Source organism: Eublepharis macularius, chromosome 5 (genome assembly GCF_028583425.1).
Source record: "Eublepharis macularius isolate TG4126 chromosome 5, MPM_Emac_v1.0, whole genome shotgun sequence".
Classification (NCBI taxonomy): Eukaryota; Metazoa; Chordata; class Lepidosauria; order Squamata; family Eublepharidae; genus Eublepharis; species Eublepharis macularius.
The window spans coordinates 54,863,762-54,876,008 of NC_072794.1; the positions used below are offsets into that span (position 1 = coordinate 54,863,762).

At 39.6% G+C, this 12,247-nt stretch overlaps 1 protein-coding gene across 5 annotated transcripts in view; it reads left to right on the forward strand.

Moving 5' to 3' along the window:
• The window catches only part of GLMN (glomulin, FKBP associated protein), a 31,853-nt gene that overhangs the window by 8,393 nt on the left and 11,213 nt on the right, over positions 1 to 12,247 (forward strand). For all 5 annotated transcript variants that reach the window (XM_054979532.1, XM_054979530.1, XM_054979531.1 and 2 more), the window contains 10 exons: positions 758 to 1,004; positions 1,780 to 1,882; positions 3,536 to 3,723; positions 4,066 to 4,119; positions 5,263 to 5,293; positions 7,723 to 7,812; positions 9,806 to 9,847; positions 9,927 to 10,000; positions 10,247 to 10,331; positions 11,417 to 11,526. In XM_054979532.1, the coding sequence (XP_054835507.1) occupies positions 758 to 1,004; positions 1,780 to 1,882; positions 3,536 to 3,723; positions 4,066 to 4,119; positions 5,263 to 5,293; positions 7,723 to 7,812; positions 9,806 to 9,847; positions 9,927 to 10,000; positions 10,247 to 10,331; positions 11,417 to 11,526 (1,024 nt within the window). The remainder of the gene's footprint in view (positions 1 to 757; positions 1,005 to 1,779; positions 1,883 to 3,535; positions 3,724 to 4,065; positions 4,120 to 5,262; positions 5,294 to 7,722; positions 7,813 to 9,805; positions 9,848 to 9,926; positions 10,001 to 10,246; positions 10,332 to 11,416; positions 11,527 to 12,247) is intronic.

The window sequence follows — 12,247 nt, forward strand, 5'->3', positions numbered from 1 at the left end:
CCATCTTCTGTCCTTTTTAAAAAGTGGGTAACCCACCAATTTAAAAACATAATCAGATTTTTCTGGAAACCTTAGGGTTCTTTCAGCCGGGGTGTAGAAATATAAACCCTAGCCCTAGGTGGCCTCATTCTGCAGATATTTTGTTCTGCACTCAGACTGTCTATGGGAATTAGTTTTTGTGAGTATAGTACTACATATTATGTGCAATTTTTTGGTTATTTCCCCCAATTATTTTTCTTTTAACAGACTGCAGTTGCTCCTTTTGTGATTTATAGGGGGAGACTAATGTGAGTGGAAAGGTAATGTTTAGCTCTTCCTTCCTGTACTGTTTTTTCACTGAAAGCTACCACTCCCAGCTCTTTTATTCCAGCTATCAATACATTTTCCCCAGTAGGGGTAAAAGCAGCTTTGGGGTGGTGATTTTCAGCAGGGAAATATTGAGGGAGGGGAGTGAATTAAACTCTTCTTCCCTCTCCTTCTGCTCTAGATTCCCTTCTAAAATCACAGGACTACGCATTACACTGAGGCATTAACTTTTATTATACCAGCTTCAAATGATAATGGCATATAAAAATCTTTGCTTCAGAGAAGCCAACTATAAGCAGAACTCCCTGAAATTCAGAATCAGAAGCTGTTGAAGTAAACCTAATAATCCAATGGCTCCACTGTTTTTGGACCATCAGGCCAGAAATGTGTAACAGAATCAATCACTTAAAATGTAGATTTATAATGAAAGTATTTGTTTTTTTTTTAACAGTGCTTCTGAAACTTCAGAGGAATAAAGCATATTCAATGGGGTTGTCACTGTCTACCATTCTGAACCAGCTCTCCCTTCTGCCAGTACCTTACACAGTACAGCAGCTGCAAGAAGACAGGCATGGCCTCTGCCACTGTTGTAATGCTTTAACAGATTTTGTTAACCCTTTTGTGGGTGAAGTTGTCAGAGGAATGGAGGCCTCATCAGATAGAGATTGCAAAGATCTGAAAGAGGAATTGTTAAGATTGTGAGTATCCCTCTTCAAGCAAAAGTGGGTATAGAGTGAGGCCTACTAAGGCAATACTGTACTTTTGATAGCACTAGAAGATCTCTGCTAAGCAGTTTCAGAATGGTAGGACAAGAAGAATTTACAAGAGAAGAGGCAGATGGAAGGGGATGCTTAATTCTTTTCCCCACTCTGCCACTTCTATTCACCACTTTTCTTTTTTGGAGAGTTAAGTGTGTGCATGTATTCCTTTTACCCTCTAATCCTCTGTTGCAAAGTTTCCGCTCACCCTTCTTCTTTCCAACTATTCAATCCTGGTTCCCACGTCTACCGCTAAGCATGTTATTTTGGACTGGAAAATATATGTTTGTGGCTTTTGTGAACTTCAGCTGCCAAGTCCATAGTGTGGGACATGTATCTTATTTGTGGAATTTCATCTTTTTTGGATCCTGGCATGATCAACAAGTGGATTTTCAGGAACCTCTACACTGATTTTTTTTAAAACAGGAAACCATTCATATTTAGGGTCTGAAGGAATAAAGGTTAGAACATAAAGATTTTGTAGCCTCTTGGATGCAAGCAAATAGCTTTGTCTTGAGGTTTACCGGACAGTATACTGCCATTTTATAGATTCTGAGAGGGTTTCTTCTCTTCCCCCAGCCATGTGGTGTAATCATCTTAAATTCTTTGAATATACTGATAAAGCCATTAGAAATTGCATTGTGCAGGGTGTGTTTGTGTGTGTGATGTTTTTCTTGAACATATTTATGATCTGCTCAACTACTTTGGTTTTCAGTTGTCTGAAGAGCTTGAAATATCCCTTATTAATGGCAGACTTTGAACAACTGCCTGAAGATACTATCAAGCATCCCTTAAGGCAGTTTGCTGCTGACATACTAGTAAGTGAGGCTTGAGTAGGTTGGGAAGGTTTTCTTCCAGTTGTAAAATAAATTTCTGTTACATGAAAAACAATAACTAACTTCTTGTCCTTTATATATTTATTTACTATATTTTTAGCTGCTCCTTCCTCCAAGGAGCACAGAGTGAGGTACTTGGTCCCCTCCCATTCTATTCTCACAACAACCTTGTGCTTTTGGGGACTTATCACCATAGGGTCACCGGTCACCAGCAGTACATGTTTGGGAGGTAATTGCAGGCATAGGATACACCAATTGCCTTCTATACCACTGGTAGATAGGAGCAAGCCAAACCTCTGAAAATGAATAAGGGAGCACAGGGTGACAGAGGGAATTTAACAATTTGACCCTTCTTTTCCCTGGAAAAGAAGAAGGCTTAATGTCTCCTCTCTTACCTCAGGGGTTTGAGCTTCATATCACCAGTAATGAAGTCATGGTTCAGAGTTGGAATGCTGCTTTAGGTTCTCTTTATCTCATAGACCAGAAGCTGCTTTGGAAAAAGCAGAACTCTTACGACTGCAATCCTGTGCAGAATTACTCTACGCCAATTAAATTAATAAACTGGAATAACTGTAGGATTTCACTGTAAATGTTGAAAGTGAGTTGTGCTTATAGGACCAAAGTCAGTGGGTGTATCTTATCAGCTGTTTGGCTCAGTCTAGCTTGATTTCTCAGCTTTTGTCCATGTGGGTTCTACAATCCATTGCCTACAATCAGTGGCTAAAAAGGGCCTCCTCCTCCTGCTCTTACCAGCAGAAAACTGGTAACATTCCAGGAGCATCCATAACAGGACCTCTCTGACAGATCTAAAGACACAAGTAGGAGTATATGGGAGAAGGTGCCCCTTCAGATACCTGTGACCCATACCGTTTAGGGATTTTTAGATTAAATTTACATTTTGATTTGGCCTGGAATCTTGCAGGTAGTCAGTCTAATGCAATAAAATGTTTGCTTTAGTTACTCCATATCATAGCCTTGTAGGAGAATTTTGAACTGCTTGCCAGTTTCCAATACTCTTCAAAGGTAACCTCATAACCTTCCAACACATAGTCTTGTACACACACACTCAAAATATATGTTAATCTTGGGGAACTGGGTTAAAAATCAGAATAGGAACTACAAAATCTAGTTTAGATGAAGTCCATATTTTAAGGAGGACCGGGAAGCTGAGGCAAGATGGTGGATGCTCCTCCATGCTACTCAGGAGAGATAAGTTCGTATTTGTATATTTTAAGGGTTAGAGTTAGGGGCCAGAAAACTTGGATCATGGGAAGGAAATATTAAAATGACTGGTGGTACTATTCTGCCTTTACTGCTTCTTTGGTGGCACTCTTAACTCCAATTAATGTAGTTATGTGTATGAAATAATACACTCCTTGTGGATTATTGAACTGCGTTGTCACCAGTGCTCACATACTGTATGTATGGCATTCAGCCAAGCAAAGAAAAAAGTTGCAGTTTGGAACTAGATGGCAGTTGCTATAGTGAAATTTATATTTTTACTCTGCTCTAGATTCTTTGCAGTTTAAAAAACATTTGGTATATTTTATGAAACATATATCCTTAGGTGTAGAAAACAGTACTGTGTGTTGTGTTGCATTATGTGAAGCGCCTAACATTCCTTTTGTTTGCCAGGGCATTTTGCTGGATATTAGAGAACTGATTCCCAAAGTAGTCCCTCAACATGGATGCAGAAATCAAACCTGGGATAATGAGGGCTTACTGGAAATAGACCAAGAACAGTCAGCAGATTCTTTGGCATGTCTATCTTACGTGATCTTTGTTCAGGACTTTGGAATGAACTATTTTCCATTAGTTTTCCAGTAAGTATTACATTCACAGTTGATTACTGTAGGTAATAACTGCATTGTTGTTTGCTTGGTTGCTAGTGACAAGTTATCCTCCAGGCAGGTAACTTTTTCTACAGCCATTTGTTTTGGGGGCTTGAGAGGGAGGCTTTAATAAGCGTGTGTGTGTGTGGGTTGACTGTTAAAGACAATCCTATACAAGCTCTGGGCCAGTAACATTTATTGACAAAAATGACTTACTACACATTGTGACTTCAATAAAAAAGGTGTCCTAACAAAAATTGATTTAAAAAAATAGATTATGGAGTAGATTATGTGAATCATATGTTATAGCTATGCATGACTCTTTTATTGTAGCCCTTCATTCATTCTGCAGTGTAACATGGTGCATGTTCAAGTTCTGCTGGAAAGGTAAGGTTATTAACTCTGTTTCAGTTTTTACCTACTCCTTCCCAAGTTCTCAGGGCAGGTAACATTTTCAGAAATATAGAATAAAATAGTTTAGGAGCAAAATGTAATTGTGGCATTTTGGACTGGATCCTAATGAATGTGGTGGGAGTTCTGCTTGCAGAAAGGAGTCACCCCTCCTACCTCAAAACCCATTCCTAATTAAATGCAGCAAAGAAGTGGGCTGTAGCTGGTAGGGGGAGCCAGTGAAAACTGGGCACCCTCACTTACACAAGCAAAAGTGCATCTGCTCATGCTAGGATCCCTTTGGATCCTAACCATTATTTTATGGTTATGTCACGTGACCTAATTGTGTCTCATTTTCATTTGACACACTGTGGTATTTGAGACAGTAAAAAAACTGGGCATGCTGAAAGCAAAATGCCAATGGATTCCAGAGGAATAGATGGTTTCATTTAACCTGTAACCTGTTCTTTAAAGGTCAGATGAGATGTCACTGGAGGACCCCTTTTTCCTCTTATTTACATGTAAAATATGTGTGTGTTGGGGGGGGGTCTGTTTTTAAATGAAAACAGAAACATGAGGACACTAAAAACTGTATTTTACTTTGCTGTGTAGCCCTGTTTTAAACCTTTTTTGCCAATACTGGAAGTGAGCCAGGCTAGGAGACAAATGTTTAAACCAGTGGTATGCAGTGAGGTGGGGGGGGGGGTTAGCTCTCTGTGAGCATATTGCATTTTCTTTTTAAACTAGATCACCTGTCCCTGCTTCACACATTGATCCTCCTTTCACATTACTTATGAACTGAGTTTGGAGGCATCTTGTATAGTGCTACTTTTAAACCAATGTGAGATATTACAGTAAGCTGTAGTACAGTCATGTGGATATTTGACCCACAAGTGCATTGTGACAATCAGGTAATCAGCTGTCATACAGGATCCTCACCCAGCCTTTTTAGCTGACAGAAGTATTATGGGAGCAGACCCTTTCTGAAAACCTCTGCCACTCAGCTACATAGGAAGGAGATCTGGGGCAAGCATCACAAGACATAATCCATGGTAATAGAGAATGTATTTGTTTTTTTAAAAGACCACCAAATATTAATTTTAGATGGATATAAACTGACAGCATCTTCATTTCTTGTAGGAAAGAAGAATCCGTGTTATCAAAAGGACTTGTAAGTATAACTTATTTTCTTTTACTTCTTAAATCACCTTTCTCTCTTTTTCTCTTTCCAGCCTTTCTCACTGACATTCAAGGCATATTATGCAGTATAAGTCAATATAATCAACAAGATGGAACATCCAGTAAACAGTGTAATAGGTTTAGGATTGCAGAAACTGAAGTAAAAGCAGAAATCTGAGGCAAAGCTGAAACAAAGCATAACTAGTAACATGACATGTTAAATGATGCAGAAATTACACAGAAGGATAATACATAGCAACTGATAGTATGTACTGTACAAAGTGGTATAGTCTACAATCCTTTTTCTTTCTTTAAGGCACTATTACCTGTGTAAGAACACTTTCTTGAATAATTCAGTTTGCATAGTTTGCAGAATGCCAGGAGAATGGGACCCGTTCCAACCTCATCAGGCAGGCCATTCTATAAAACAGGCTACAACAGAGAATGGGCAGTAGTTGATCTTGTCCATTTGCAGGGTGGCATCTTGTGGTGCAGAGTGGTAAGCAGCAGTACTGCAGCCCAAGCTCTGATCACGACCTGAGTTTGATCCTGACAGAAGCTGGGTTCAGGTAGCCGGCTCAAGGTTGACTCAGCCTTCCATCCTTCCGAGGTCGGTAAAATGAGTACCCAGTTTCCTGGGGGTAAAGTGTAGATGACTGGGGAAGGCAGTGGCAAACCACCCCATAACAAAAGTCTGCCAAGAAAACATCGTGATGCAACGTCCCCCCATGGGTCAGTGCTTGTACAGGGACTACCTTTACCTTTACTTACCTGCAGAAGGCCCTGTTCCAACAAGCAAAGCTGTCATAGTAGAGCATAGGGAGAGGCGGTCCAAGGCCACAAAGTGTATGTTGTAGCCAGGACCTTGAATTGAACCTAGTAACTGATGGACAGCCAGTGGAGTAACTAGAATGAGAGTAATCCACATGACCTGCCTAGCTCCTGATAATAGTTGAGCTGTGGCATTCTGCACCAACTGGAGTGTCTGGGTTGACTTCAAGGGGAGACCTATGTAGAGGCATGACTGTAATCTAGTCTCAATGGCATGGATCCAGATGGCCAGATCAGCCAAGTCAAAGTAGAGGGCCATCTTCTGGACTAAACTGATTTGGAAGAAAGTGTTTTTTGGAGCTGCATTCAGTTGCTTCTCCAGCAGTAATGCTGGATCCAGTATGACTCCTAGGCTCTTAACTGAGTCAGCGAAGGTCAGCTGAACTTACCAAAGGCAGGAAGCACAATGTCTGTTAAGATGTCCACCTTCCCAACCAGCATTACCTTTCATGTCAGGATTTAGATTCAATTTGTTCACTCTTAGCCATTTAACCACAGCAGACAGAGAGTGATTCAGGACCTCTACAGCATCACCAGAAGATTTGGATGAAGAGATAATTGGTCTTTAACAGCAGTTTCAGAAAGTGTAAACTCCATCTGGCTACTTTAAAAAACAAGGAAAATTTATAACTAACATTTCCATCCTACTTATATTTCCTTACTGGTGAGTTGAATGGATTTTAGTCAGGTTTACTATTTAGCAGGTATTTTAGTGATTCAGTTTATTTCTGGCTAGAACCTTAGAAATTTGTGCATCTGAATTTAGACCAAGTTAAAATAGCTGTCATTGCAGTCTGTTAAGCATTGTTGCCTAGCAACCAGCCACTATCAATTTGAATGATGCTTGCTGAGGAGCTAGACTAATTGCTCTTGAAATAAATGAAGGCATTGTGTGTTGGGTTGTGCCCTGTGTTTTCAAGTGTGAAGCTTTGGTGTTTCTGGACACTCTTCCTTAAACTATAGTGGTGTTTTAATTGAGGCTATCATGGTAGGTGTCTGAAAGCATTTGTACTTTGTGACTCTAACTGCACTGACTTACCAGTTAGGGATGAATGGATTCTTCCAGCTCCATCCCAATTAATATACATTCTGTCTTTTGATCTAGGGGTTTTGCTTGTGGGCTGTTCACATAGAAGTGGCTTGATGTTCAGTTGCTTGACTTGAGAAAAGTAAAGCATGGTACTTGGGGACAGTAGTTCAAGAACATGATAGGGTCCTCGCTGCCAGGGATTCCACAAAGGGTTCAGTATGCTTTCTGTGCAGCACATGCAGAAATGCATGGCACTCTACAGAAGTCCTTGTGTTTACAAGCTGTGCACACTCCTTAATTCATAATGACAGGCAGTTTGCTAGTTGAAGGCAAAAAAAAGGCTTCAGGTTTAAATGTATGTTTTACAAACCAGTCCTCAAGGTGCTGCCAACAGTAAAATTGCATTCTCCTCACATATGAAGCTCTGTCACTCACACAAGGGCTGTGATGGGCACATGTGGAATTCAGCGCCCATAATGGCTGCCCTGTTCGTTTCTGTTAATTGAGGAAGAGAGGTCATACAATTAGTCTTTAACATTAATGTGATATTTAATTTGTAGGATCTGTTGGAGAGTTGTCTGCTGAGGCTAGAAGATAATAGCCTTTTCCTTCAGTACTTGGAGTTCAAAGGCTTTATTACAATACCTCAGGTAATGCAAAAATCCTCTCAAATTTTAATTGCGTACCACATGGTTTCCTCTGCATAGGTATTTCCCAAAATGTTTTGAGAGGAATTTAGACGAAGTATTTACTTAATACTTTTATGTGTCTCATTAAACATAATGATACAAAAACATTTTTAAAAAGCTACAGTGAAAGCTTTAAAATACTGTAGTTTTTCACGTTTTTATCCCATCATTTTATTGTAAAATTTTCTATATGTTCTAATTTTTTTTGTTAAATCTAAAATGAAACTTTGCTATCATTTGAGATATTCCTGCACAACATTGGTAATTGCTCAGAGAAAAAGAAGAATTGGGCTTAACTGATGGGCATTCTGTTTGTTTACAATGCAATAAATCTGAAATATCAGAAGAGCAGAATAATAATAATAATATTTGATTTATATACTGCCCTTCAGGACAACTTAACACCCATTCAGAGCAGTTTACAAAGTATGTCATTATTAATTTATTTGATGTGATTTATACCCTGCCCTCCCCTGTGTGGTGGGTGGGGCTGAGAGAGCTCCTAGAAGCTGTGACTGACCCAAGGCCACTCAGCTGGCTTCAAGTGGAGGAGTGGGGAATCAAACCCGGTTCTCCAGATTAGAGTCTCACCACAAACTTCTTACTCAGGTTATGGGAGAGGCAGGAGGGAACAATTTGGCCTCCCCCCCACCACCACTGCAGCCTCCTGTCACGCATGGCTATAGCATCACACAGATCCCACCATCCCAAGCATAAACTTTCCCCTGTTTGAAAATGACTGCTAGGGGGAGGGGAAGGATGGTTGGCACCCTCTGCTGATGGATCATGAGATCCCATCTAGGCCATCAATGCACATGGCACTTCAACAAGTAGAAGGAAATAGGCTCCTGCCAAGGAACTTCCAATATTATGTTAACATAAGGGAGGTACAAAGGGAGGAGAGGGAGCTGGGGATTGTCATGATGAGGGTGTAGGTCAGCAGGTCTGTAATTCACCTTAATATCTAAGCAGGCCTGTAATTCACTTTTTCAAAGCCAGCCTGGAAAAGTGTCTCATTTCAGCAGAGCAGGAAACTGTTTGCTCTAATTGATGTATCCTTGGGATGTTTGTTATAAACTGACATCCTGGGATGAATAAAGGGATGTTGTTCTAGCCTCCAGCTCCCAGGAAAGATTTCCCCCATAGGGAATAATGGACCAGTTATTTTTGGAATCCTGGAAAAAAACCCTGAGTGTTTTTGGACTCTGTCTATTGGAAATACTGATATCCAGTAAAAAAACAACAACTCCCCCCTTTTTTTTGTGCACACTGCTTCTCCAGAACAATCCTTTGCAAGAGTTCCAGCAGACATGTAGAAATCTTAGCGGCATGACCATGTTCATTCTTCTCCCTTTGAATTGGCTGCTGGATAGTCCCCCTCCCCCCCATCCAACATTTAACTTCAGTCTTAAGGCTATCTCAGGGCCAAGCTACAAGAGACGAATGACACAGGTTGGACACTTGTCAGCTTCCTTCAAGTTTTGATGGGAAATGTAGGCGTCCTGGTCTTGCAGCTTGGCTCTCTGACTGCTGTCCAATGGACTTTTCAACTCACTTGTCCAACATTCCGCCAAGCTGCCTACATTTCCCATCAAAACTTGGAAGCTGACAAGTGTCCAACCTGTGTCATTTGTCACCTGTAGTTTGGCCCTCAGACGTAATACAACATCTGAGTTAATGACTTTCACTCTGTCACTTGCTCCTTAATCCACCTTTCTATGCCTTTATTGCAGTTTATAGACTTACCAGATTGCTTACTACCCTGGCCCCTCCAATATGTATGTATGCAGTAGAGTGGCTTAAGGAGGGAGTTACAGCTTTACAACTCTTACTTCCTTATTTTTGTGAGTTGAAGTTAGTTCTTTTTTTAAAAACTGTGTTTTAAGCGATGTTTGCTTGCCAAATGGGTATTGTGTGTATATTTTTATACATCATTTGTATTTTTTTATTGTAGGATTTAGTAAAAGTGATGACACTGTGTCCTTTTGAACCTCTGGTACGTAACTGATTTTTTAAATGATAATAGGTGTTGTTTCTTAAGCTTCATGTAACTTGCTGCATGTTTTTCTATATAGAGAAAGAAGAGTTTAAAGATTTTACAGCTGTATATAAACAAGTTTGGGGACGAAGGAAAATACACATTGTTCAGGTATGCCATAGTTTTGTGAAATTGTCAGAAAGTCTAAATCATAAGTGTTCATTTTATGGCCAAGTTAATGGACAGAAATTACAGTTATCTCTGTCTACTCTAGAAATGTTGCTCTACCTAATGGTAATTTTTTGTACATAATTTGTATTTTTTATTGTAGGATTTGATAAAAGTGATGACACTATGTCATTTTGAACTTCTGGTATGTAAATGACATAATTTTTTCTGTTCTGCCTTGTATTTCAGATGTCTTTTGAAGACCAGTAACCATTCTGGTGTGGAAGCATACATTATCCAAAATATTAAAAATCAGATTGATTTATCCTTAAAGGTGAGAGTGCCAAACAGTGGAGAATGTACTTTTCTACTTCAGAACTGCCATCTAAAGAGAACTGTCCATGTGTACAGTTACTTCTGCATGTGCATTGTTGGGCATGTGGTGCTGATATTCTCTTTGCCCTTCACCCCAGAGGGCCCCATTATATTCAAGAGTAGGAAAGGGGTGGCTGAATGGAAAAAAGAGGCAAGGTTGGAAAAGTTGCTATAAAAAAATGCGATGCATTTGTTAATTGGCTCCAGGTTTCTGTACTTGATGCCCCTTAAAGAGCTCTTCTCATCATTGAGAGTGTGCCTTGATTCAGATTGGAGTTGCACTGGTGCCATTTTCCTTTCACAGAGCTCTGTGATCTTCATTATGATGGTGCCATCAACAGTGAAAAGAGCTCCATACAACATGAGGTAGTTAGCAGATGGACAAGGATACTCAACTGTTAGGCAGCCTGCATGATATTGTGCGATTCTAAAGCTTTCATTTTTTTTAAAAAAGGGGGTTCCACCTCAGTTGGTTCTGTGTAAACAAAAATATCATAGCAATTTTTGTTGTATTATATGACAAAACCCTGGAATATTAATGAAGAACTGTTTCTTATGTTTTTAAATACAGTTCATGTCTTTGAGCCTAATTAAACATACTCTCTTTCACTATACTTTCCTGTTCCAAAATCTAATTATGACTGGCGCTCAAAAAATCAAATACAAAAAAGAAATCCCTCAAAAATTAAATTGTGTGACCCATGGAGGTTACCTGTTTATGGAAATTTATATAAATTATTCTAATTGCAGTTTTTGAGTCTTGTGATTGCACAGTTGGAGATTTAGTAGAGCAGACTTCCTCTACCATTTATTGTAGAATGTCTTTTTATAATGCCTAATAACTCATTGGAGAAAACAAAAACAAATCAAGGCTTGGCTAGCAAAAACACAAGATTGCCATTGTAAAAAGCTAGATCATTTTAATTATCAGTAGTTTATTTTCTTCATTTCTTGAACTTGCTCAGTTATGAATAATGCATCAACTGACTGCAGAAAGAATATATCACCTAAGTTTTTTCCTCTGCTTGATATATTGCTTTTCAGAGCGCAAAGGGTAGTAAATGTTTTACTGGACTCCAGCTGATTTCACTGTTAGACATGGTACTCTCACTTCCTGAAGGAGCTGAAACTGATCTTCTTCAGAACTCAGACAGGTGAGATGCGATGAGGATCATTCCCAAAGCGTTTTGCTGAAGGTTGTGCCTTTATCAAGTGACCTTCAATGAGACTTTTAAGCCAGAGTTGGCAGTTAAGATAAATTTTGCTAATGCTCGGCCTGCTTACCAGAACTGCTCTGCAAGTGGTCCTATAGCCCGAGAAATTTACAGTTCAGGGAATCTGTTCACAGGGTAAAGCCTCTTATCTAATTTGCTCTTGATAATTATTTATTCTATTCGTACTCTTAAATACAGATATTAAAAATATACGACTTTGTCACAAACCCTCATCCGCATCAGGCTTGGGCTGACCGTCTCCTACCCTGAGGTAAAACTTCTCCTGTCTAAGCCTATGAAGCTGAATATTGGGCTGGGAAGCCTTTAGTACCGTGGTTGAGATTTAGTTTCACCTTTCTTTCTTGTCCCACCCTGATAGGAACATATAAGTGGTATGGTTACCCAGCCAATTCCAAGGAGAAGGATCAGGGGTTTGTACTTCCCTTAAACAGAAACTGGCACATGAGGCTTGTGGAGATTCTAAATGAAACAAAAGGTTTATTTACAATAGGTAGAATAAGAAGACATGTAGGCAGGCGTTTAAAACTGACATAACTTATAGATTTATGAACGGAACACTTCACTGGTGTGAGGCACAAACACTTTGTATGGTTCTTAAGCTGCTGGCTTGTATGTTATAAGACTTAAAATTGTTACAGTA